This window comes from Heptranchias perlo, chromosome 2 (assembly GCF_035084215.1).
Source record: "Heptranchias perlo isolate sHepPer1 chromosome 2, sHepPer1.hap1, whole genome shotgun sequence".
NCBI lineage: Eukaryota > Metazoa > Chordata > Chondrichthyes > Hexanchiformes > Hexanchidae > Heptranchias > Heptranchias perlo.
This window is the reverse complement of record NC_090326.1, coordinates 160749650-160777315: the sequence shown is the minus strand read 5'-3', so window position 1 is coordinate 160777315 and position 27666 is coordinate 160749650. Positions and strand designations below refer to the sequence as shown.

Sequence of the window (27666 nt, the reverse complement as noted above, 5' to 3'; positions counted from 1 at the left end):
CTAGAGAAAAGAGCCCCAGCCTGCTCAATCTTTCCTGATAGGTAGAACATCTCAGTTGTGGTATCATCCTAGTAAATATTTTTAAAAGTACCTTCTTCATAATATGGAGACCAGAACTGTTCACAGTACTCCAAGTGTGGTCTAACCAAGGTTCTATACAAGTTTAACATAAATTCTCTGCTTTTCAATTCTATCCCTCTAGAAATAACCAGTGCTTGGTTTGCTTTTTATGGCCTTATTAACCTGCGCCGCTACTTTTGGTGATTTGTGTATCTGTACCCCCAGATCCCTCTGCACCTCTACCCCATTTGGACTCTTATTATCCAAGCAGTATGAAGCCCCCTTATTTTTCCTACCAAAAGGCACCACCTCACACTTTTATCTATATTGAAATTCATTTGCCAATTACACGCCGATTCGGTAAGTTTATTAACGTCTTCCTGTATATTGTCGCAGTCCTCCTTGGTATAAACTAAGCCCCCCAAATTTATGTCGTCTGCAAATATTGAAATTGTACTTCCAATTCCTGTATCATGTCATCATAGTACAGCACAGGAGGAGGCCATTCAGCCCATCGTGCCAGTGCTGGCTCTTTGAACGAGCTATCCAATTAGTCCCATTCCCCTGCTCTTTCCCCAAAGCCCTATACATTTTTCCCTTCAAGTATTTATCTAATTCCCTTTTGAAAGTTATTATTGAATCTGCTTCCACCACCCTTTCAGACAGTGCATTCCAGATCATAACAACTCGCTGCATAAAAAAAAATGTTTCCTCATGTCGCCCCTGGCTCTTTTGCCGATCATCTTAAATCTGCATTCTCTGGTTACCGACCCTTCTGCCACTGGAAACAGTTTCTCCTTATTTACTCTGTCAAGAACGTTCATAATCTTGAAAACCTCTATCAAATCTCTCCTCAACCTTCTCTGTTCTAAGGAGAACAACCCCAGCTTCTCCAGTCTCTCCACATAACTGAAGTCCCTCATCCCTGGTACCATTCTAGTAAATCTCTTCTGCACCCTCTCTAAGGCCTTGACATCCTTCCTAAAGTGAGGTGCCTAGAATTGAACACAATATTCCAGCTGAGGCCGAACCAGTGTTTTATAAAGGTTTAGCATAACTTATGTGCTTTTGTACTCTATGCTTTTATTAATAAAGCCCTGGATCCCATATGCTTTTTTAACAGCCTTCTCAACTTGTCCTGCCACCTTCAAAGATTTGTATATGTGAACCCCCAGGTCTCTCTGTTCCTGCACCCCCTTTAAAATTGTACCATTTAGTTTATATTGCCTCTCCTCATTCTTCCTACTAAAATGAATCACTTCACACTTCTCTGCATTAAATTTCATCTGCCATGTGTCTGCTCATTTCAGCAGTCTGTCTATGTCCTCCTGAAGTCTAATACTATCCTCCACATTCTTTACTACATTTCTGAGTTTCATGTCATCTGCAAATTTTAAAATTATACCCTTTATACTCAAGTCCAGGTCATTAATATATATCAAGAAGAGCAGTGGTCCTAATACTGACCCCTGGGGAACACCACTGTATACTTCCCTCCAGTCTGAAAAACAACCGTTCTGTCCCTTAGCCAATTTTGTATCCACACTGCCACTGTCCCTTTAATCCCATGGGCTTTAATTTTGCTAACAAGTCTATTATGTGGTACTTTATCAAATGCCTTTTGAAAGTCCATATACACAACATCAGCCACACTACCCTCATCAACCCTTTCCGTTACTTCATCAAAGAACTCAATCAAGTTAGTCAAACATGATTTTTCCCTTTAACAAATCTGTGCTGACTTTCATTCATTAGCCCATTAATTCCAAGTGCCAATTAATTTTGTCCCAGATTATTGTCTCTAAACGTTTCCCCACCACCGACGTTAGGCTGACAGGCCTGTAATTATCGGGTATATCCCGCTCCCTTTTTTTGAACAAGGGTGTAACATTTGCAATCCTCCAGTCCTCCGGCACCATCCCCATATCTAAGGAGGTTGTGGCCAGAGTCTCCGCAATTTCCACCCTTACTTCCCTCAGTAACCTAGGATTACCTGGACCCATCTGGACCGGGTGACTTTTCTACTTTGAGTACTGCCAATCTTTTTAAGTACCTCCTCTTTATTTTTATCCTATCCAATATCACTGCTACCTCCTACTTTACAACAACTACAATGGCAGCATCCTCTTCTCTAGTGAAGACAGATGCAAAGTATTCATTTAGTACCTCAGCCTTGCCCTCTGCCTCCACAAGCAGCTCTCCTTTTTTGTCCCTAATCGGCCCCACCCTTCCTTTGACGACCCTTTTACTATTTATATGTTTATGAAAGACTTTTGGGTTCTCTTTTATGTTAGCCGCTAATCTATTCTCATACTCTCTCTTTGCCCCTCTTATTCCCTTTCTAGATCTCCTCTGTACTTTCTATATTCAGCCTAGTTATCTACTGTATTATGAACCTTACATTCGTCATAAGCCTTTTTCTGTTTCATTTTAATCTCTATATCTTTAGTCATCCAGGGAGCTCTAACTTTGGATGCCCTTCCTTTCCCCCTCGTAGGGATGTGTCTATTCTGCACCCGAACCAACTCCTCCTTGAAGGCCTCCCATTGTTCAATTACTGTTTTGCCTGCCAATTTTTGATTCCAGTCCACCTGGGCAAGATCCCTTTTTAACTCACTGAAATTTGCCCTCCTCCAGTTAAGCATTTTCACATTTCATTGTTCCTTGTCCTTTTCCATAACTATTCTAAATCTAATGATATTATGATCACTGTTCCCCAAATGCTCCCCCACTGAAACATGCTCCACCTGCCCCATTTCATTCCTCAGAACTAGATCCAGCACTGTTTCCTTCCTGGTTGGGCTGGAAACACACTGTTCCAGAAAGTTCCCTTGAACACATTTCAGGAATTCCTCCCCCTCTTTGTCCTTTACACTTTTACTGTCCTAGTCTATATTGGGATAATTGAAGTCCCCCATTATCACTACTCTATAGTTCTTGCATCCATCTAAAACTTGCCCTCAAGTTTGCTCCACCATCTCCTTCCCACTATTTGGTGGCCGATATTATACACCCAGTAGTGTAATAGCTCCACTATTGTTCCTTAATTCTAACCAAATAGATTCTGTCTTTGACCCCTCAACTACATCATCCCTTACCATTGCTATAATAGTTTCTTTGATCAATACTGCCACCTGTGCCCTTCCCCCTCCCCCACTCTTTTCTCTCCTTCCCTACCTTTCCTGAATACCTTGTATCCAGGAATATTAAGTACCCAATCCTCTCCTTCTTTGAGCCAGGTCTCTGTGCCACTATATCATAGTCCAACGTAGCGACTTGAGCCTGCAAATCACCAATCTTATTTACCACGCTATGAGTCCCAATTGTTTATGTAAATGTAAATAGCAGAGGTACTGTAACATATATATAAAAATTCATTAGATGAGGGAATAGTGCCAGAGGACTGGCGGACAGCTAATGTGATTCTCATATTTCAAAAGGGAGATAGAACGAGTCCAGGGAACTATAGACCAGTTAACTTAATGTTGGTTAACATAATGGAATCTTTACTCAAAAGATGTAATAAAAAACATCCAGAGAAAATATAATAAAGAATAGTCAGCACGGATTCCAGAATGGAAAGTCATGCTTGACCAAACTTATTGAATTCTTTGAAGAATAGCATAGCAGCATTTAAGGGGAAGCTAGATAAGCACAGCGAAGGAGAAAGGAATAGAAGGATATGCTGATAGGGTTAGACGAAGTAGGGAGGGAGGAGGCTCGTGCGGAGCATAAACACCGGCATAGACCTGTTGGGCCAAATGGCCTGTTTCTGTGCTGCAGACTCGATGTAACTTCTGAGTCAGAGGCGAGAGTGCTACCCACTGAGACACAGCTGAAGGGAGAAAAGGTGAGAAAACCAGTAAGGGAAGTGAAAGAAAGAAGATGGATCGACAGCTTAAATAGGTTCTGTATATTTGTCCTGAGACCATGGCGATAGTTTGACACTTCAGAGTTATTTTAATATCTTTCCATCCCAATCCTTGAATAATTCATCACTCTCATTTCAGATCAGAAGGGCTGATGCAGTACAACTGCAAATGACAGTTGATATAATGGCTAGAAATATTTATATAAAGAATACAATTAATGTACATCTCTGAATGTTCTTGCTTATTACTTCATTCAGCATAGTGGCTGTGTTTGTTTGTGTAACAGTGCCCTGAAATGTATCTCCTTTCGTCCATTGATCAGTGCAAACATTATATTTTGGTTCACGTCTTTTCATCAAATCCAATTTTCTCCTGAGCCACAAATGTGTTTTTTTTATTTAAAAAAATACGATTTAAATGATTATTTGACACACAGACATTGCCGCCATCTTAAGTGCTTCCTGCCATTTTCTGTATTGGATTCATTTGTTCGTTAAAAGGTGCCATTCTCTTGTTTTGAGATTTTACACTGGATATTCTCTCAGGTTCAGTCGCTCTTGTAAGAGGATATCACACCCGCTATGATTCAGAGTGCAACTTTACTTCCCCATAATTAGAAGACGGCATGACCCAGGGATCGTAACACGGACACCTTGTGGCGTGTACCTGCTACTGTCGTCTTTCTCATGCTGAGCTATACGTTATCCTGTCATGCTGGAAGGTCGATTGCAAATGACTCCAGCAAGATGGGGCACAACTACAAACCAACAAACTGGTTTGTTTTTACATCAAATACAGGAATGAGTGGAATACAGTTTTCACAGTGACATCCGTCAATTTCCTGCCACTCCTCATTTTATGAAATAAAGATGCAAACTTTACTGGCACTGGGTGAAAGTATGCTATCCAGTTAGTTAATCACAAATGAGTTGGTTTGTTTGGTTACAAGCAGTGACCTTCTTGTGTATTTGAGAGAAACAACAATTCTTTGATCCCCCCCCCCCTTCCCCCCTTTATCACATTACCACTCTGATGTGCATGCCCTTTGATATGTGAGCTAAAGGCATCTGAATATATCCAGATACATTGTTACTACAGCACAGAAACAGGCCATTCGGCCCAACTGGTCTATGCCGGTGTTTATGCTCCACAAGAGCCTCCTCCCTCCTTACTTCATCTAACCCTATTAGTTTATCCTTCTATTCCTTTCTCCCTCATGTGTTTATCTGGCTTCCCCTTAAATGCATCGATGCTATTTGTCTCAACTACTCCTTGTGGTAGTGAGTTCCACATTCTAACCACTCTCTGGGTAAAGAAGTTTCTCCTGAATTCCCGATTGGATTTATTAGTGACCATTTTATATTTATAACCTTTAGATTTGGACTCCCCCAAAAGCAGAAACATTTTCTCCACGTTTATCCTTTCATAATCTTAAAGACCTCTATCAGGTCACCCCTCAGCCTTCTCTTTTCTAAACAAAAGAGCCCCAGCCTGTTCAGCCTTTCCTGATAAGGATATCCTCTCAGTCCTGGCATCAACCTTGTGAATCTATTTTGCACTCTCTCCAATGCCTCTATATCCTCTCTATAATATGGAGACCAGAACTGTTCACAGTACTCCAAGTGTGGTTTAACCAAGGTTCTATATAAGTTTAAAATAACTTCTCTGCTTTTCAATTCTGTCTCTCGAGAAATGAACCCCAGTGCTTGATTTGCTTTTTTTATGGCCTTATTAACCTGCGTCGCTACTTTTAGTGATTTGTGTATCTGTAACCCTAGATCCCTTTGCTCCTCGACACCATTTAGACTCTTGGTGGTCAATTTTCGGATGGCCGAGCGGTTGCGTTCGTGGCGGGGGGGGTCCTAAAATTGGGGATTGCCGGAGCGGGTCCGGAGACCGGCTCCAACCCGCCCACTTCCAGGTTCCCCAATGACACGAATTGGTGTGCGCGCAGTCCCGGCAAGCGGGACTCCCACCGGCAGTCAAAGCCGGCGGGATTCCACTTAAGATCATTATCTAGATACTTGAGGTCGTTTACAGACCTCATTAGTTGGAGATTTTAGGAGGATTCGGATTTTGGACTACCCAGAGCGTGTTTCCCATGCAGGGGGAAACACTCCCTGTTTAAACAGACGTGTTGCAACCAGCAGCCAGTGGCAGCTGCAAAGGTCCATTCAACGGGTGTGGGGTAAACCCTCATTCATTGCAGCAGGGCACTCTGTCACCTCAGACAAAGTTTTGTCTGCCACACCGTTGTCTCCACACTCCAAATTATTAAATCATACCCTAAACTCTGCTGTCCAAACACGTTTACCTACTTTGCGGACCCCCTCACACTCGCACCCTCAGGATGGGGTGCTATAGCTGCATTCATCGCTCCATTGGAGGATGAGCAACATCACCAGCCTCGCCAGGCACGCCGTCCACCTCCGCCACGAGGAGCTACACAACACAGTGCTGCACAACAGGCACCTGCACAAAGTAGTCTTGCAACTACACATACACCCACTGTAGGGTGACCCAATGGGTGGCATCAAGGGTGTTCATAGAGAACCTCATGAAAGGGCATTATTGCACAAGCCAGTCAAGAATGGCCAAGACGTGGCAGTAGTGGTGACAATATAAAATGTAATGTGAGTTGATCAGAAATCAAATATAAGTAAAAACCATGACAAATCCTCAAACACCCTTGTGCATCCTCTTCATGCTCACAACACGTTTGCCTTATGCTTCCTACTACACATATGTGATGCATGCCCTGTGGCTGCAGCACAGATAGTGGCAGGTGGGGTGAGACTGACCGTGAAAGAGATGCATGAGAGGGTGAGTATGAGATCGAGCCATGAGGTTTTATGAGGATTGGGTTGAGTGGTAGTGGTGGGATGAGTACTGGGGAGGTGAGGAAGTGCAGGTAAGGTGAGGATAAGGGTTCAGTGGGTGTGAGGAGTGATGTGATAGAGTAGTGTTGGCAGTGCAGAAGGAGATGTGGGGTGGGGGCGGTGATGTGGCAGATGGAGTGTAGGGGAATGAGTAAGAGTACTCACTTCGGCTGACCTGGTTAGGTCATTGAAGCGCCTCCTGCACTGTATGCAGGTGCGTGATATGTTGGTGGTACCGGTGACCTCCTTTGCCCACCTTGAGCCAGGCCTTCGTGGTGGCAGAGGCAGGCCGCTTCCTCCCGTCCGCCAGGTGGAAGATCTCCCTCCTCCTCCTCCTCACCCCATCCAGTAAGATCTGGAGTGAGGCATCATTAAACCTGGGAGCAGCCTTCCCCCTGGGCTGCTCCATGCTGTAATTTTGCCTATTTTCTGCAGCATCAGTCAGTGGAGGACTGCCCCTTTAAATAGGGCTCCTCCAGCTGACAGCCTATGATGCGGGTGCGCAGTCCACCCGCTGCGCAGCTTTCCAGCACGAAACCCAGAAGCCAAGGTAAGTGGCTTCAATTTACTTACGATCACGTGGCAAACCCACCGATTTCACTGGGCACGTTACCCACGCGCCCAGTCGACCTCCCGCTGCCAACCCGCCTCCCTCCTAATATTGGGCCCTTGTTATCCAAGCAGTATGTGGCCTCTTAATTCTACCTACCAAAATGTACCACCTCATATTTATCGATATTGAAATTCATTTGCCAATTATACACCCATTCTGCAAGTTTATTAATATCCTTTTGCATTTAAAGCATTCTTCCTTTGTACACCTTCCCCCCCCCCCCAATTTCGTGTCATCTGCAAATTTAGAAATTGTGCTTCCGATTCCAGAATCCAAATCGTTAATGAAAATTGTGAACAGCAGTGATCCCAGAACCGATCCCTGTGGAACACCACTTCCCACCTTTGCCAGTCTGAGTAATTACCCTTAACCCCTACTGTAGCCATCTTGCTATCCATTCAGCTACCTGTCCCCTGACTCCACATGCTCTGACCTTAGTCACGAGTCTACAATATGGTTCCTTATTAAAGGCCTTTTGAAAATCCAAATATCTTAAATCTACTGCATTACTCTTGTCTACTCTTCCTGATACTACTTCAAAGAATTCAGTAAGGTTGGTCAAGCATGACCTTCCCTTCTGAAATCCGTGCTGACTATTCTTTATTATATTCTCGCTCTCTATTAAACTCCTATTAATCTTTGAGTAAAGGTTCCATTACCTTTCCTACCACCGATGTTAAGCTAATTGGTCTTTAGTTCTCTGGTCTGGTTCTATCACCCTTTTTAAATATAGGAATAACATTAACTGTCCGCCATTCCTCTGGCACTATTCCCTTTTCTAATGAATTTTTATACATATGTAATAGTGTTTCTGCTATCTCTTTCCTAACTTTTAATATTCACGGATGCAATCCGTCCGGACCAGGGGTTTTATCCTCTTTAAGTTTGATTAGTTTATCAATTATCTCCCCCCTTTCTATCTTAAATGTTTTTATATCTCTTCTTCTAATGTCGTACCCACCTTGTTAGTCTCCCATGTAAATACTGAGGCAAAGTAACTATTCAATATTTCTGCCATTCGGCTGTCATTACCTGTGAGTTTATCGTGTGTATCCCTTAGTGGCTCTATCCTTATTCTGATATTGCTATTTATGTGTCTGTAGAATACTTTATTATTTCTTTTTATATTCAATGATAATTTAATTTTGTAGTTCCTCTTTGCTGTCTTAATTGTTTTTTTACTTCTTTTCTAACCTCTTCATATTCCCTTTTGTCATCCTCTCCTTTGTTGATTATGTACTTAGAGTATACATTTTTCTTTAGTTTTAATTTTACCCTTATCTCTTAATCTATCCATGGTGTTTCATTATTGGTTAGTTTGTTCTTGGTGTTGTTCTTGAGGAATATATTTCTCCTGAACTCTACTGATCACCGTTTTAAATATTTCCAACTGCTGTTCTATCTCTTTGTCTGTTAAAATATCTATTTAGCTGAGCCCCCTGCCGGGTGCATTGAATAAACCATCTTTGCTAATGGTCTAGCTTACAACTGACTGATCCCTGGGGGGTTTTCCCATTGTCTCAAAGCGACATACATTTGTACAAATGAATGGCACATCTCTATTTGTCTAGTTAATTGACACTTCAAATTATCAAAGGCGTCATTCTAATTTGAGATAGTCTGGTTAATGTTAAGTCAAAAATGTTGTGTTCAACATTATAAGAAATATTATAGATTAACACAACAACAACTTGCATTTATATAACGCCTTTAATGTAGTGAAACCTCCCAAGGTGCTTCACAGGAGCGATATTAAACAAAATTTGACACTGAGCCACTTAAGGAGATATTAGGACATGTGACCAAAGGCTTGGTCAAAGAGGTAGGTTTTAAGGAACGTCTTAAAGGAGGAGAGAGAGGCGGAGAGGTTTAGGGAGGGAATTCCAGAGCTTAGGGCCCAGGCAGCTGAAGGTACGGCCGCCAATGGTGGAGCGATTAAAATCGGGGATGCACAAGAGGCAAGAATTGGAGGAACGCAGAAATCTTGGAGGGTTGTAGGGCTGGAGGAGGTTACAGAGATAGAGAGGGGTGAGGCCAGGGAGATATTTGAAAACAAGGATGAGAATTTTAAAATCGAGGCGTTGCCGGACCAGGAGCCAATGTAGGTCAGTAAGCAGAGGGGTGATGGGAGAACAGGACTTGGTGCGAGTTTTGAATGAGCTAAAGTTTATGGAGGTGGAAGATGGGAGGCCGGCCACGAGAGCATTGGAATAGTCGAGTCTAGAGGTAACAAAGTCACGGATGAGGGTTTCAGCAGCAGATGAGCTGAGGCAAGAGCAGAGACTGGTAATGTTCTGGAGGTGGAAGTAGGCGGTCTTGGTGATGGAGCGGATATGGGGTCAGAAACTCATCTCAGGGACAAATAGGACGCCAAAGTTGTGAACGATCTGGTTCAGCCCCAGACAGTGGCCAGGGAGAGGGATGGAGTTTTTGGCTAGGGAACAGAGTTTGTGGTGGGGACCGAAGACAATGGCAATTCTGACACAGGCAATCCTGCTCAGGCAATAATAGTAAGACCCAAAACACCACATCTTGTTTTATTAGGCAGGTTTTTTTTTGAAGTAATATCTGCTTCAGCAATCGAGGCATCTTTTTGTTAATTTTTTTCTCTTCTGTAAGTTTTCAGTCCTTTCCTGAAGACGTTTACTGCTTGCTGGAATACAGTTCCACAGGAACTGGGCAACCATTAGCCATGAGCGAACCTGGACAGTAAGTGTCGACTAGCTATTCAACCACGGTGAGTATCACAGCCAAGCACAGTCCTACTTTCATCCGATACACACACAGCCATAATTCCTTATCAGGCATTTATTAGATGACATTCAGCAGCAGGAACTGTCGGCATTCATTTTACCCTTTCCTGACCCAGGTCCTGAGGCAATCTGCAGTGCTTTTACTCCCTCCGTCACCGCTGCCTCGAGAGCAGCTAACAGCACAGACTGGGGATAGAACCTGCTTGTGCCTTACTGAGGACAGGGATTCTTGTAGGATTTTTACTTGATGACTAATGATGACTTGAATCCAGTCTGTCTAGCCCTGTCAGAATTTTATACGTTTCAATGAGATCCCCTCTCATTCTTCTAAACTCGAGTGAATACAGGCCGATTCGACCCAATCTCTCCTCATACGACAGTCCCGCCATCCCAGGAATCAGTCTGGTGAACCTTAGCTGCGCTCCCTCTATGGCAAGTATATCCTTTTTTAGGTAAGGAGACCAAAACTGCACACAATACTCCAGGTGTGGTCTCACCAAGGCCCCGTATAACTGCAGTAAGACATCCTTGCTCCTGTACTCAAATCCTCTTGCAATGAAGGCCAACATACCATTTGCCTTCCTAACTGCTTGCTGTACCTGCATGTTTACTTTCAGTGACTGGTGTACAAGGACACCCAGGTCCCTTTGTACATCAACGTTCCCCAATCTATCACCATTTAAATAATACTCTGCCTTTCTGTTTTTCCTTCTGAAGTGGATAACTTCACATTTATCCACATTATACTGCATTTGCCATGTATTTGCCCACTCACTCAACTTGTCTAAATTGCCTTGAAGCCTCTTTGCATCCTCCTCACAACTCACAATCCCACCTAGTTTTGTGTCGTCGGCAAACTTGGAAATATTACATTTGGTTCCCTCATCCAAATCATTGATATATATTGTGAATAGCTGGGGCCCAAGCACTGATCCCTGCGGTACCCCACTAGTCACCGCCTGCCACCCTGAAAAAGACCCATTTATTTCTACTCTCTGTTTATTGTCTGTCACCCAATTTTCAATCCATGCCAGTATATTACCCCCATTCCCATTTGCTTTAATTTTGCACACTAACCTCTTATGTGGGACTTCATCAAAGGGCTTCTGAAAATCCAAATACACCACATCCACTGGTTCTCCCTTATCTATTCTACCAGTTACATCCTCAAAAAATTCCAGTAGGTTTGTCAAATACGATTTCCCTTTCATAAATCCATATTGACTTTGTCTAATCCCATTGATATTTTCTAAGTGTCCTGTTATCACATCCTTTATAATAGACTCTAGCATTTTCCCTACTACTGATGTTAGGCTAAGGGACCAATTAAATCTCCCCTCAGCCTCCTCTGTTCCAAAGAGAACAATCCTAACCTATCCAATCTCTCCTCATAGCTAAAATTCTTCATTCCTGGCAACATCTTTGTAAATCTCCTCTGTACCTAGTGCAGAGGTAGTTACAATCACTGTCTGTAGGTCTGTAGTTCCCTGTTTTCTCTCCCTCCTTTTTTAAATAGTGGGGTTACATTTGCCACCCTCCAATCTGCAGGAACTGTTCCATAATCTGAAGAAATTTGGAAGATGACAATTAATGCATCCACAATTTCCATGGCTACCTCTTTTAGTACTCTGGAATGCAGATTATCAGGCCCTGAGGATTTATCGGCTTTCAGTCCCATTAATTTCTCCAGCACTATTTTTTTACTAATACTAATTTCCTTTAATTCCTCCTTCTCACTAGCCCCTTGGTTCCCTAGCATTTCTGGGAAGTTATTTGTGTCCTCTTCGATGAAGACAGAACCAAAGTATTTGTTTAATTGCTCTGCCATTTCCTTGGTCCCCATTATAAATTCTCCCGTTTCTGACTGTAAGGGACCAATTAAATCTCAATTAAATCTCCCCTCAGCCTCCTCTGTTCCAAAGAGAACAATCCCAACCTATCCAATCTCTCCTCATAGCTAAAATTCTTCAGTCCTGGCAACATCGTTGTAAATCTCCTCTGTACCTAGTGCAGAGATAGGTACAATCACATCTTTCCTGTAATGTGACCAGATCTGTACATAGTACTCAAGCTGTGGCCTAGTGTTTTACACAGTTCTGGCATAACCTCCCTGCTCTTATATTCTATGCTTCGGCTAATAAAGAACAGTATTCCATATGCCTTCTTAACCACCTTATCTACCTGTCCTGCTACTTGTTTTGGCACTAAAAGTATACCTTCAGGGATCAGTGGACATTCACTCCAAGGTCTCTCTGTTCCTCTACACCTCTCAGTATCCTCTCAATTATTGTGTACTCCCTTGCCTTGTTTGCCCTCCCCAAATGCATTACCTCACACTTCTCTGGATTGAATTCCATTTACCACTTTTCTGCCCACCTGACCAGTCCACTGATATCTTCCTCCAGTCTACAGCTTTCCTCCTCATTATCAACCAGTTTGATGGTGCGATGGGAGGGTCACTGATTTCTGTGGATGGATGACCAAGAAATGGCCTACCTCATCTGGACTTATCTTCGTGATGGTGCAGGACACCACCCGAGGTTGGAATGAGCAGAAAATGAGGTAAATCCAGAAGCATCAAACTTGGATTTTCGAAACCTATAGATTGTAGGAGAGGCAGGTAAGAGCTTAATGCTTCAGAAAATGCAAAAAAAAATTCTTTCAGGCTACATTTAATAAATCTTAAAATTTAAAAGCACTCAATGTAATAAGGTTGTTCTGAGGGGTAGGGAATGGCATTCTGTTTTATTAACAGAAATATTAACAGACATTGTCTCATATGTCTAAATCTAAATCTGAGATAGATAGCTTTTTGGCAACCAAAGGGATATGGAGCTAGATCACAGATCAGCCATGATCTTATCAAATGGCAGAGCAGGCACGAGGGGCTGAATGGCCTCCTCCTGTTCCTATGTTCCTATGTCTATTAAACCTCAGAGTGCTGAATGTTCCTTGCACCTTTTAATTATATTGATATTCTCTAGCAATAGTGCCAGAGTGATTTCTGGCCATTCGAATCAAATAATGACAGGCTCGCAAAGAACCTTCCGCACCTTTCTCCGTTCAGAATACATTGAACTATATTCACCGAGGGGGAATTGGGGGGGGGGTGCAGTGGGTTCATGCACTGCCCTTTCACCTCTAGGACCTAGGTTGGAGTCCAGCCTACATCCAGGCTTGGGCTCATAAGTGGCAAGTAACATTCGCGCCAGATAAGTGCCATGCAATGACCATCTCCAACAAGAGAGAGTCTAACCACCTCCCCTTGACATTCAACGGCATTACCATCGCCGAATCCCCCACCATCAACATCCTGGGGGTCACCATTGACCAGAAACTGAACTGGACCAGCCATATAAATACAGTGGCTACGAGAGCAGGTCAGAGGCTGGGTATTCTGCGGCGAGTGACTCACCTCCTGACTCCCCAAAGCCTTTCCACCATCTACAAGGCACAAGTCAGGAGTGTGATGGAATATTCTCCACTTGACTGGATGAGTGCAGCTCCAACAACACTCAAGAAGCTCGACACCATCCAAGATAAAGCAGCCCGCTTGATTGGCACCCCATCCACCACCCTAAACATTCACTCCCTTCACCACCGGCGCACTGTGGCTGCAGTGTGCACCATCCACAGGATGCACTGCAGCAACTCGCCAAGGCTTCTTCGACAGCACCTCCCAAACCCGCGACCTCTACCACCTAGAAGGACAAGGGCAGCAGGCACATGGGAACAACACCACCTGCACGTTCCCCTCCAAGTCACACACCATCCCGACTTGGAAATATATCACCGTTCCTTCATTGTCGCTGGGTCAAAATCCTGGAACTCCCTTCCTAACAGCACTGTGGGAGAACCGTCACCACACGGACTGCAGCGGTTCAAGAAGGCGGCTCACCACCACCTTCTCGAGGGCAATTAGGGATGGGCAATAAATGCTGGCCTCGCCAGCGACGCCCACATCCCATGAACGAATAAAAAAAAACACTGAAGAGGCAAGTGAATGAGATAACTTGAACCCTGGCAATAGGTTGGAGATTGCCACAAATTCTAGAAGCAAGGGAGACACTGCAATTAGCCTGGGGTCCGTGGGCTGCATGGCTTCGGACTCAGTTCAGTATTTACTGATGTAGGAAAATGACGGGCAGGAAAAGACAACCTGGTCCATCAGATCTGTCCCACATCATGATGGCCGGAGCATCCTGACTAAACACTTCATAACCCCCGCCCGCCCCCCAGCAGCCATGTAATCTTCTGAGAGAGGCAAAAACACCCAGGGTCAATAAGGAGAAACAAAAATTATGAAAAATTCCCCTCCGACTCACTCAGGCGATTGTTATGCGTTGAGACATTTGCTTTGACCTTTCTAAGAAGACATCAGGAGACAGGAGCAGCTTGGAGGTTGCCTTCGGACTGCGTTTCACGGGACACACGTTCCTCTGAAGCAGATGAGTGACGGACCATCTGGAGCATCACCCGATTTCGGCCAACGTGTGCACTTTAATCAGAGATCTGGTGGACCACACTGCTCGGGCGTCCCTCTGGATGTGGTGTCACCCTTTCTTTTTTATTCGTTCATGGGATGTTTGGCGTCGCTGGCGAGGCCAGCATTTATTGCCCATCCCTAATTGCCCTTGAGAAGGTGGTGATGAGCCGCCTTCTTGAACCGCTGCAGTCCGTGTGGTGAAGGTTCTCCCACAGTGCTGTTAGGTAGGGAGTTCCAGGATTTTGACCCAGCGACGATGAAGGAACGGCGATATATTTCCAAGTCGGGATGGTGTGTGACTTGGAGGGGAACGTGCAGGTGGTGTTGTTCCCATGTCCCTGCTGCCCTTGTCCTTCTAGGTGGTAGAGGTCGCGGGATTGGGAGGTGCTGTCGAAGAAGCCTTGGCGAGTTGCTGCTGTGCATCCTGTGGATGGTACACACTGCAGCCACTGTGCGCCGGTGGTGGAGGGAGTGATTGTTTATGGTGGCGGATGGGGTACCAATCAAGCGTGCTGCTTTATCCTGGATGGTGTTGAGCTTCTTGAGTGTTGTTGGAGCTGCACTCATCCAGTCAAGTGGAGAATATTCCATCACACTCCTGACTTGTGCCTTGTAGATGGTGGAAAGGCTTTGGGGAGTCAGGAGGTGAGTCACTCGCCGCAGAATACCCAGCCTCTGACCTGCTCTTATAGACGCAGTATTTATATGTCTAGTCCATCTGGCATATGGCCTTATGTTAAATGTGGGCAGATGGCTTACTGAACCTCCTGCAAACTTTGTAAACGCTCCAAGGCTCAAGCTTGAAAGAGGGAAGGTGCACAGACAGTTTAGATTCAACTACTCCACACGCTTTTGGAAGATTTAAGCAGGATATGGAAGGCTAAAAGCGAAGATAAGAGTTTAGGATGCAATGGTTATCCACATATTACGATACGGATCTGAGCGCTGGAACATGAGAAAAGTTGATGAGTAAAAGATACTATCAGCAGAGATGAATTGGTTGAGTGGAATACTGGGAGTGTCCCGGATGCAAAGAATCAAGTATCATATAATAGAATGAAAGAACTTCCATTTATATAGTGCCTCTCACGACCCCAGGATGCCCCAAAGCGCTTCATATCCAATGAAGTACTTTTGTTTTTGGAAGTGTAGTCGCTGTTTTACTGTAGGAAATGCAACAGCCAATTTGCACACATCAAGACTCCACAAACAGCAATGTGATAATGACCAGGTAATCTGTTTTAGTGATGTTGGTTGAGGGATAAATAGGCTTATAAATAATAAGAACATGGCTTGGACAAGAAACAACACTTGTACAGAAGATCCATGAAAGATAACTACAATGGCTTGGGCATGTCTCAAGAATGAAAACAGCCAGGATACCTTCCATGGCCCTGAACATGGAGGACCATGGAACAAGAAGTCGCGGAAGACCTAGGAAGTGCTGGGTGGACAATATCAACAGCGGCTTGTCACAGAAAGGGATACAGATGACTGAAGTGGCCTGGCTAGTTCACAACTGACAACGGGTGTCAGCTGTGGCTCAGTTGGTAGCATGCTCACCTCAGAGTCAGGAGGTTTTGGGTTCAAGTCCCACTCTGGAGACTTGAGTACTAAATATAGGCTAGCACTCCCACTACAGTACTAAGGGAGTGCTGCACTGTCAGAGGTGCCGTCATTCGGATGAGACATTAAACTGAGGCCCTGTCTGCCCTCTTGGGTGGGTGTAAAAGATCCTGTGGCACTATTTCAAAGAAGAGCAGTCGAGTTCTCCCTGGTGTCCTGGCCAATAATTATCTCTCAACAAACATCACAAAAACAGATTATTGGGTCATTTATCTAATTGTTTGTGGGACCTTGCTCTGCACAAATTGGCTGCTACATTACTACAGTGACTACACTTCAAAAGTACTTCATTGGTTGTAAAGTGCTTTGGGAGATCCTGAGATTGTGAAAGGCGCTATATACAATGCAAGTTGTTTCATTCTTGGTGGAGTGAATTAATTCAGCCCCATCTTCGCTGCTGAGCAGACGGATGGGAATTTAGTCGTCGTAGTACTTCACACGGAGGGTGGTGAGTGTGTGGAATGGACAACCCAAGGAGGAAGATAGTGTCGAAAAATATAAGGGAGAATGAGATGGGGAGTGGGTGATTGAGAGGGATTAGTCTTCAGGGATGATCTGCAGGGATCTTTTCTGGTCCTGCACTTTCCTTGTTCCTATGAGAATCTGTCCACTGACTAAATGGATCCTTCATGCCATGACTTTGAGTAGAGTCAATCCAGTACCTATTCCACACAAAAGTTGACAGTGAAGCCTTGAAATCGAACTGAGCAATATCAATGGCGCATTTGCATGCATTACATGGAATGTACAGCCTCGAAATAGCCCATTCGCCCCAACTGGTCTATGCCGGTGTTTATGCTCCACACGAGCCTCCTCCCTCCCTACTTCATTTAACCCTATCAGCAAATCCTTCTATTCCTTTCTCCCTCATGTGTTTATCTAACTTCCCCTCAAATGCATCTATGCTATTCGCCTCAACTACTCCTTGTGGTAGAGAGTTCCAAATTCTCACCACTCTCTGAGTAAACATAGAAACATAGAATTCAGCAAAGGAGGACAAAGAGATTGATTAAGAGGGGAAAAATGAGTATGAGAGTAAACTAGCAGGGAACATAAAAAACTGACTGTAAAAACTTCTATAAATATGTCAAGAGAAAAAGATTAGTGAAGACAAATGTAGGTCCCTTACAGTCAGAAATGGGGGAAATAGGGGAGTAGGGAAAAACCGGGGAACTACAGGCCAGTGAGCCTAACATCAGTGGTAGGAAAATTATTGGAAAAAATTCTGAAGGACAAAATTAGTCTCCACTTGGAGAAGCAAGGATTAATCAGGGATAATCAACATGGCTTTGTCAAGGGAAGATCATGTCTGACTAATTTGATTGAATTTTTTGAGGGGGTGACTAGGCGTGTGGATGAGGGTAACGCAGTGGATGTGGTATACATGGATTTCAGTAAGGCCTTCGATAAAGTCCCCCACAGGAGACTGGTCAAGAAGGTACGAGCCCATGGAATCCAGGGTGCCTTGGCACTTTGGATACAAAACTGGCTTAGTGGCAGAAGGCAGAGGGTGATGGTCGAAGGTTGTTTTTGTGACTGGAAGCCTGTGGCCAGTGGGGTACCACAGGGATCGGTGCTGGGTCCCTTGCTGTTTGTGGTCTACATTAATGACTTGGATATGAATGTAAAAGGTATGATCAGTAAGTTCGCTGATGATACAAAAATTGGTAGGGTGGTAAATAGCGAGGAGGATAGCCTCAGTCTGCAGGACGATATAGATGGGTTGGTCAGATGGGCAGAACAGTGGCAAATGGAATTTAACCCGGAAAAGTGCGAGGTGATGCACTTTGGAGGGACTAACAAGGCAAGGGAATACACAATGAATGGGAGGACCCTAGGCAAGACAGAGGGTCAGAGGGATCTTGGTGTGCAAGTTCACAGATCCCTGAAGGCGGCGGAACAGGTAGATAAGGTGGTAAAGAAGGCATATGGGATACTTGCCTTTATTAGCCGAGGCATAGAATATAAGAGCAAGGAGGTTATGATGGAGCTGTATAAAACACTGGTTAGGCCACAGCTGGAGTACTGTGTGCAGTTCTGGTCGCCACACTACAGGAAGGATGTGATCGCTTTGGAGAGGGTGCAGAGGAGATTCACCAGGATGTTACCAGGGCTGGAGCGCTTCAGCTATGAAGAGAGACTGGGAAGATTGGGTTTGTTTTCCTTGGAGCAGAGGAGGCTGAGGGGGGACATGATTGAGGTGTACAAAATTATGAGGGGCACAGATAGGATGGATACTAAGGAGCTTTTTCCCTTCGTTGAGGGTTCTATAACAAGGGGACATAGATTCAAGGTAAAAGGCGGGAGGTTTAGAGGGGATTTTAGAAAGAACTTTTTCACCCAGAGGGTGGTTGGAGTCTGGAACTCACTGCCTGAAAGGGTTGTGGAGGCAGGAACCCTCACAACATTCAAGAAGCATTTGGATGAGCACTTGAAATGCCATAGCATACAAGGCTACGGACCAAATGCTGGAATATGGGATTAGAGTAGACAGGGCTGATGGCCGACGCGGACACGATGGGCCGAAGGGCCTCTATCCATGCTGTATAACTCTATGACTCTATTACTCTATGACTCTATAATGGGGAACAAAGAAATGGCAGAACAATTAAACACATACTTTGGTTCTGTCCTCACAAAGGAGGACACAAATAACCTGCCAGAAATGTTAGGGAACCAAGGGTCAAGTGAGGGAGGAACTGAAGGAAACCAGTATTAGTAAAAAAAATAGTGTTAGGGAAATTAATGGGGCTGACAAATCCCCAGGGCCTGATAATCTACATCCCAGAGTACTAAAGGAAGTGGCCCTGGAAATAGTGGATGCATTGGTGATCATCTTCCAAAATTCTATAGACTCTGGAACAGTTCCTACAGATTGGAGAGTGGCAAATGTAACCCCGCTATTTAAAAAAGGAGGGAGAAAAAAAACAGGGAATTACAGACCAGTTAGCCTAACATCAGTAGTGGGGAAAATGCTAGAGTCTATCATAAAAGATGTGATAACAGAACACTTGGAGGGCATTAAGGGATTGGTGTACAAGGACACCCAGGTCTCGTTGCACATCCCCTTTTCCCAATCTATCACCATTCAGATAATAATCTGCCTTTCTGTTTTTACAACCAAAGTGGATAACCTCACATTTATCCACGTTATACTGCATCTGCCATATTCTTGCCCACTCACCCAACTTGTCTAAATCACATTGGAGCCTCTTTGCATCCTCCTCACAGCTCACATCCCACCCCAGCATGGGTTTATGAAAGGGAAATCATGCTTAACAAATCTACTGGAGTTTTTTGAGGATGTAACTAGTAGAATAGATAGGGGAGAACCAGTGGATGTGGTGTATTTGGATTTTCAGAAGGCTTTTGATAAGGTCCCACACAAGAGGTTGGTGTGCAAAATTAAAGCACATGGGATTGGGGGGAATATACTGGCATGGATTGCGAATTGGTTGACAGACAGGAAACAGAGGGTAGGAATAAATGGGTCTTTTTCCGGGTGGCAGGCAGTGACTAGTGGGGTACCGCAGGGATCAGTGCTTGGACCCCAGCTATTCACAATATATATCAATGATTTGAATGAGGGAACTAAATGTAACATTTCCAAGTTTGCAGACGACACAAAGCTGGGGTGGAATGTGAGCTGTGAGGAGGATGCAGAGGCTCCAATGTGATTTAGACAAGTTGGGTGAGTGGGCAAGAACATGGCAGATGCAGTATAACGTGGATAAATGTGAGGTTATCCACTTTGGTTGTAAAAACAGAAAGGAAGATTATTATCGGAATGGTGATAGATTGGGAAAAGGGGAGGTGCAATGAGACCAAGGTGTCCTTGTACACCAGTCAGTGAAAGCGAGCATTCAGGTGCAGCAAGCAGTTGGGAAGGCGAATGGTATGTTGGCCTTCATTGCAAGAGGATTTGAGTACAGGAGCAGGGATGTCTTACTGCAGTTATACAGGGCCTCGGTGAGACCACATCTGGAGTATTGTGTGCAGTTTTGGTCTCCTTATCTGAGGAAGGATGTCCTTGCCATGGAGGGAGTGCAACGAAGGTTTACCAGACTGATTCCTGGGATGGCAGGACTGACGTATGAGGAGAGATTGGGTCGACTAGGCCTATATTCACTAGAGTTTAGAAGAATGAGAGGTGATCTCATCGAAACACATAAAATTCTAACAGGACTAGACAGACTAGATGCAGGGAGGATGTTCCCAATGTCTGGGGAGTCCAGAATCAGGGGTCAGAGTCTCAGGATACGGGGTATGCCATTTAGAACCGAGATGAGGAGAAATTTCTTCACCCAGAGGGTGGTGAACCTGTGGAATTCTCTACCACAGAAGGCAGTGGAGGCCAAGTCATTAGATGTATTCAAGAAGGAGATAGATATATTTCTTAATGCTAAAGGGATCAAGGGATATGAGGAAAAAGCGGGAACAGGGTACTGAGTTAGACGATCAGCAATGATCATTTTGAATGGCGGAGCAGGGCCTGAAGGGCTGAATGGCCTACTCTTGCTCCTATTTTCTATGTTTCTATGAAAGAGTGGGACTGATCAGATAGCTCTTTCAAAGGGTCAGTGCAGGCATGGTGGGCCGAATGGCCTCTATGGGGGATAAATTGGATAAGGCATGAAACCGGGTGCGGGTACCGCGATTAACCCGCCCCCGTGCTTCCGTCGCAGGCAGGTCGAGCCATTCGTCCTGCCTCAGCACTCACCCCAGCCAAGCGTTAAAAACCCTGCGTTGCCACGAGGATTCAAGGACATTCGCACTTTCCACCAGCAGGGGGAGCCCGAATCTCTTAAAGGCAGGCTGTCTCTCTGACAGCCAGCCAAAATCTCTTAAAGGTAGCCAGCACCTGTAATTAGCTAAAAATAACAGTGTGCTGTCTGCCTAGAGTCTGAACGCAGAACAGACATCGCACACGTAAAACACAGTTGCAGGCCCCATCCTTATGTTTACAAACTGTTGAGTTATGTTAAAACTTTGAATAAAGGTTGTGCACCACTAAATCCCACATCCTCCAATCTGCAGGCCACACCTCACCAATCTGCCGGTCCAAGTTGGTACCAGGCCTACGAGTGTGCATGCACCAAGGCTCTCTGCTGATGCACTAGAGGCCTTGGTGCAAGAGGCGGAGGTGGGGTCCAAGATATATGCTCAAAAGACAGTGGGAGACAGTAAAGGATGAAGTCAATGCCAGGCGCATATCACCATGAACCATGCAGTGCAGGAAGAAGTTCAATGCTTTGACATGAGTGGTCAAGGTTTGTGAGGTCAACTGTCAAGTGGCGTCTCCTAGCAACTGCACCACTAGCCGCATCCACTGCTCCGCACACTGCATCCCCCATCACCTACATACCAACAAACTCCATCGGTATGCAACTTTTCCATCAGATGCTTCCTCTCACCCTTACACATTACCACTGTTACAAGCATTCCAAGGGGATCCTTACTAGTTAAGGTTACATTCCATATCCAATTAGAGGGTGAGAAGGTTGGTTCTCAAACAAGCGTACTGAGCTTGAATAAAGGAGACTATGATGGTATGAGAGCGGAATTGATTAAAGTGGACTGGGAAAATAGTTTAAAGGGTAAGACGGTACATGAGCAGTGGTGTTCATTTAAGGAGTTATTTTACAACTTTCAAAAAATATATATTCCACTGAGGAAAAAAGGGTGTAAAAGAAATGACAGCCATCTGTGGCTAAGTAAAGAAATTAAGGATAGTATCCGACTAAAAACAAGGACATATAAGGTAGCCAAACTTAGTGGGAGGATAGAAGATTGGGAATTCTTCAAAAGACAGCAAAAAGTAACGAAAGGATTGATTAAGAAAGGGAAGATAAATTATGAAAATAAATTAGCAAAAAATATAAAAACAGATAGCAAGAGTTTCTACAGTTATATAAAAAGAAAAAGGGTGGCTAAGGCAAACGTAGGTCCCTTAGAGGATGAGACCGGGAAATTAATGGTGGGAAACATGGAGATGGCAAAAATGCTGAACAAATATTTTGTTTCATTCTTTACGGTAGAGGACACTAAGAATATCCCAACACTGGACAAACAGGGGGCTCTAGGGGGGGAGGAGCTAAATACGATTAAAATCACTAAGGAATTGGTACTCAGTAAATTAATGGGACTCAAGGCGGATAAATCCCCTGGACCTGATGGCTTACATCCTAGGGTCTTGAGGGAAGTGGCAGTAGGGACTGTGGATGCTTTGGTAATAATTTTCCAAAATTCTCTGGACTCGGCAAAGGTCCCGGCAGATTGGAAAACTGCTAATGTAACACCCTTATTTAAAAAGGGTAGTAGGCAGAAGGCTGGAAATTATAAACCAGTTAGCCTAACATCTGTGGTGGGTAAAATTTTGGAGTCTATTATTAAGGAGACAGTAGCAGAACATTTGGATAAACATAATTTAATAGGACAAAGTCAGCATGGCTTTACGAAGGGGAAGTCATGTCTGACAAATTTGCTTGAGTTCTTTGAGGATATAACGTACAGGGTGGATAAAGGGGAACCAGTGGACGTAGTGTATTTGGACTTCCAGAAGGCATTCGACAAGGTGCCACATAAAAGATTATTGCTCAAGATAAAGAATCACTGCATTGGGGGTAATATTCTGGCATGGGTGGAGGATTGGTTATCTAACAGGAAGCAGAGAGTTGGGATAAATGGTTCATTCTCGGACTGGCAACCTGTAGCCAGTGGTGTTCCGCAGGGGTCGGTGCTGGGTCCCCAACACTTTACAATCTATATTAATGATTTGGAGGAGGGGACCGAGTGTAACATATCAAAGTTTGCAGATGATACAAAGATGGAAGGGAAAGTAGAGAGTGAGGAGGACATAAAAACCTACAAGGGGATATAGACAGGCTGGGTGAGTGGGCGGAGATTTGGCAGATGCAATACAATATTGGAAAATGTGAGGTTATGCACTTTGGCAGGAAAAATCGGAGAGCGAGTTATTATCTTAATGGCGAGAAACTGGAAAGTACTGCAGTAAAAAGGGATCTGGGGGTCCTCGTGCAAGAAAATCAAAAAGTTAGTTTGCAGGTGCAGCAGGTGATCAAGAAGGCCAACGGAATGTTGGCTTTTATTGCTAGGGGGATAGAATATAAAAACAAGGAGGTATTGCTGCAGTTACATAAGGTATTGGTGAGACCGCACCTGGAATACTGCACACAGTTTTGGTCTCCATACTTAAGAAAAGACATACTTGCTCTCGAGACAGTACAAAGAAGGTTCACTCGGTTAATCCCGGGGATGAGGGGGTGGACATATGAGGAGAGGTTGAGCAGATTGGGACTCTACTCATTGGAGTTCAGAAGAATGAGAGGCGATCTTATTGAAACATATAAGATTGTGAAGGAGCTTGATCGGGTGGATGCGGTAAGGATGTTCCCAAGGATGGGTGAAACTAGAACTAGGGGGCATAATCTTAGAATAAGGGGCTGCTCTTTCAAAACTGAGATGAGGAGAAACTTCTTCACTCAGAGGGTAGTAGGTCTGTGGAATTTGCTGCCCCAGGAAGCTGTGGAAGCTGCATCATTAAATAAATTTAAAACAGAAATAGACAGTTTCCTAGAAGTGAAGGGAATTAGGGGTTACGGGGAGCGGGCAGGAAATTGGACATGAATTTAGATTTGAGGTTAGGATCAGATCAGCCATGATCTTATTGAATGGCGGAGCAGGCTCGAGGGGCCGATTGGCCTATTCCTGCTCCTATTTCTTATGTTCTTATGTTCTTAAGCCGCCCAGCCACAACTCACAGCCCACACACACTGGCAGCTATTCAACCATGAAAGGCACATCACCTAGACACGCATCCCGCTTTCTTGCAGTAGGAGGTGGCACATAACAAGAGGCAGCAAGTGGCCGTGGCATTTAGCCCCTCGAGCCTGTTCCGCCATTCAATGAGATCACGGTTTATCTGTGACCTAACTCCATATACCCGCCTTAGCCCCATATCCCATAATACCCTTGGTTCACAGAAATCTATCAGTCTCAGATTTAAACTTCACAATTCAGCTAGCATCAACTGCCGTTTGCAGAAGAGCGTTCCAAACGTCTCCCACCCTTTGCGTGTAGAAGCATTTTCTAACTTCACTCCTGCACCTCCTGGCTCTAAATGCTGGGCTGTGATCCCTCATCTTTGTATTCAAGTACAGGAGACCTCCAAAAACAGTTACAAATGCATCAGCAGCCAGAAGCAATAATCCAGCAACTAGCCTGTAAATCCTGCATGGTCCCTTTAAATAGGACTGGTGGGGTGATCTCCTGGCACTCCAAGACATGTTCAGATGGTCGCAGTTAAGACAGTACGTGGAGTGAAGGGTTAAGTACCAAAATGGTGTCTATCACTTTAAATCAGTGTTGCACGCTGATCAAATGCATTTTCTCCCTACTTTACATGACACTGGTGTTCGTTATTTGAGTATGCACTAAACCCTTTACCAAGATGGCGTCCGGCGCACGTCACGCTAGAAGCGGGCCCAATTTAGCGCCCTATGACTACAAGGTATGCCAGGACACTAGAATAAACATTCATAGGTTAAAGGAAAGTTTCGGACAAATGTCGAGAACTTCTTCAGCCAAAAAGTGGTCAACTGGCCTCTGGACAGGGTCGTGCAGGCAAAAACCAAAGGCTCATTCAAGACACAGTTGGTTGACCTGAGGGGGGATGTAGATCTTTTCTTCTTCATGGATGAACTAAATGGGCTGAATGGCTTCCCTCAGCTTGTAATCATGTGGAATTCCTTGGCCCATTATTTTAACGTATTTTAAATGGGTTAACGCCTTTTTTGTTAAACTTGGCGTCAAATAAAAATAAAAATTTGTACAAACATCTTAATGAGTTGCTTACTAACGTCACACTGCCTCATTTTAAGTCATAAATCATCAGTCTCGGTCAGAATGGCCCACAAGGACTGAATGGAAGTATTCTGCAATACATCATGAGATGGGGGCTGAGGCACATTACATAGAATTGCACAGAATGTACAGCACAGAAACAGGCCATTCGGCCCAACTGGTCCATGCCAGTGCTTATGCTCCATACGAGTCTCCTCCCACCCTATTTCATCTAACCCTATCAACATATCCTTCTATTCCTTTCTCCCTCATGTGTTTATCTAGCTTCCCCTTAAATGCATCTCTGCTATTCGCCTCAACCACTCCATGTGGTAGCGAGTTCCACATTCTCACCACTGTAAAGAAAGTTTTACTCCACCGCTGACTGTAAATATACATAACCTCAGAGTGGCCAGCACTAACATCCATCCAATTGGTCAGAATCACTGAGGGTCCACAGGGTCAAATCCACAATCTTGCGCTCCCAGCGGGGAGCTGCAGTCACGGGGAGTGTCGGTCGGAGAACTGGAGATACGATATTGTCTGCGGCCTCTTTGATCACAGCTACCCTGCTGGCAAGTGTAGAGTTAACCCATAGAGGGAGAGAGGTTTAGGGAGGGAATTGGAGAGCGTAGGGCTGAAGGCACGGCCACCAATGGAGGGGCGAAGGAAATCGGGGATGCACAAGAGGCCAGAATTAGAAGAACGCGGAGATCTCGGATGGTTGTCGGGCTGGAGGAGGTTACAGAGATAGGGAGGGGTGAGGCCGTGGAGGGATTTGAATACAAGGAAGAGAATTTTAATATTCAGGCGTTGCTGGACCGGGAGCCAATGAAGGTCAGCGAGCACAGGGAGAATTAAAGGCATCAAGGGATATGGGGATAGTGCAAGAAAATGGCGTTGAGGTAGAAGATCAGCCATGATCTTGTTGAATGGCGGAGCAGGCTCGAGGGGCCGGATGGCCGACTCCTGCTCCTATTTCATATGTTCTTATGTGGAACGGGACTTGGTGCGAGCTGGGATACGGGCAGCAGAGTTTCAGATGAGCTCAAGTTTATGGAGGTTGAAAGACGGAAGGTCGGCCATGAGAGCATCGGAATAGACAAGTCTAGAGGTAACAAAGGCACGGATGAGGGTTTCGGCAGCAGATGAGCTGAGGCAGGGGCGGAGACGGGCGATGTTATGGAGGTGGAAGTAGGCGGTCTTGGCGATGGAACGGATATGGGGTGGAAAGCTCAGCTCGGGGTCAAATGAGAGATGAAAGGTTATGACATAAAAGATCCCCTGGGACTTTTTCTAAAGAGCAAGGGACTGCTCCCAGTGGCCTGGCCAACATTCATCCCTGAACCAAAAAAAAACCCCACACAGGTTCATTCATCTCATTGCTGTTTGTGGGACCTTGCTGGCAAATTGGCGATTGTGTTTTGCCTACAGAACGGCAGTAATTAATTGGCTGCGAGACGCAATTTGGACATTCTGATAACGTGCAAAGCGCCAAATGAATACAAGTTCCCCCTTTGTTTACTGTTAACTATTTCGCTTGAAGTAAGGTTCTAGGTTGGTCTTCCCTGTACCGTTTTATACATGTTGCTGTGCCAAACACTTCCCAGCACCTTTGATCTTTGTAACCATCACACACAAGGATATGTATGGGAGGTGGGGGAATCTTAACTCGAATTGAAATGGTCAGTTGCTGAGACTTGGCTTGCGGGTCTGATAATGAAGTGAAGTTTGGTCTGCCGCCCTCCTGCATCCAGAAACGGAGGATTTTGCACTCAGTGTCACGATTCTGGCAGCGCACCTGAGTAGAAAGCACAAAAGAGGGGATTTATGAATCACTGAGTCGTTTACCGGAACATGTAGTGATGACGAATGCTGAAGTTCAAATTTCTGAATGAAGCTGAGATGTGCCTCTCCTTCTCTCCTTCTCTCTCTCTGTCCTTTCCCTCTCTCTCTCTCTCTCTCCTATCGATTGCTGGTAGCTGGCATTCTGCAGCCCTGGTGCGGAGCGCTCTGCTGCATGTTTTAGTGCAACTGCAAAAAAAAAACCCAACGAAAAGGATTATTAAACGTGTTTAATGAGGTGGCTCATCATTATTTGCAATTGTCATTTGGAGCCATTCACTAATCTCTAGCATCATCTTAAAATAACTCCTCTTTTTCCCTTTACTGCTGTTTTTTTTTTGCTTTCATTCTGATGCAGAATCCCTTTCCCCCCTTGTTTTTTTTTCTCGTGTCAGTTTTTTTTTCTTATTTTGTTGTTGATCTTTTCTCCTTTATTTTTTTTTCAGAGCTGCAGAAGATGAAGAGTCTGTGAAGGAGCGGGAGATGTGCCCACACCTCTCCCAATGATCTTTAACAATCGGCAGTAACCTGACAGGAATGTAATTTTTTTAAAAATTGCTCTCGTTTGGAGGTGATCTTCCGACTAAGCCCCCCACCCCCGACACCATGAGGAACTTGCTGGTCGCCGTCCTACTGCTGCCTCTGGTAAGAATGAATCAAGGGACCAAAT

The 27666-nt window shown here is 44.7% G+C and overlaps 1 protein-coding gene across 1 annotated transcript in view; it reads left to right on the top strand.

Moving 5' to 3' along the window:
• Positions 1 to 27666, top strand: part of LOC137334602 (pituitary adenylate cyclase-activating polypeptide type I receptor-like) — a 231867-nt gene that overhangs the window by 25307 nt on the left and 178894 nt on the right. Inside the window, exon 2 of the mRNA XM_067999414.1 lies at positions 27443 to 27641. Coding sequence (XP_067855515.1) covers positions 27603 to 27641 — 39 coding nt within the window. The 5' untranslated portion in view covers positions 27443 to 27602. The remainder of the gene's footprint in view (positions 1 to 27442; positions 27642 to 27666) is intronic.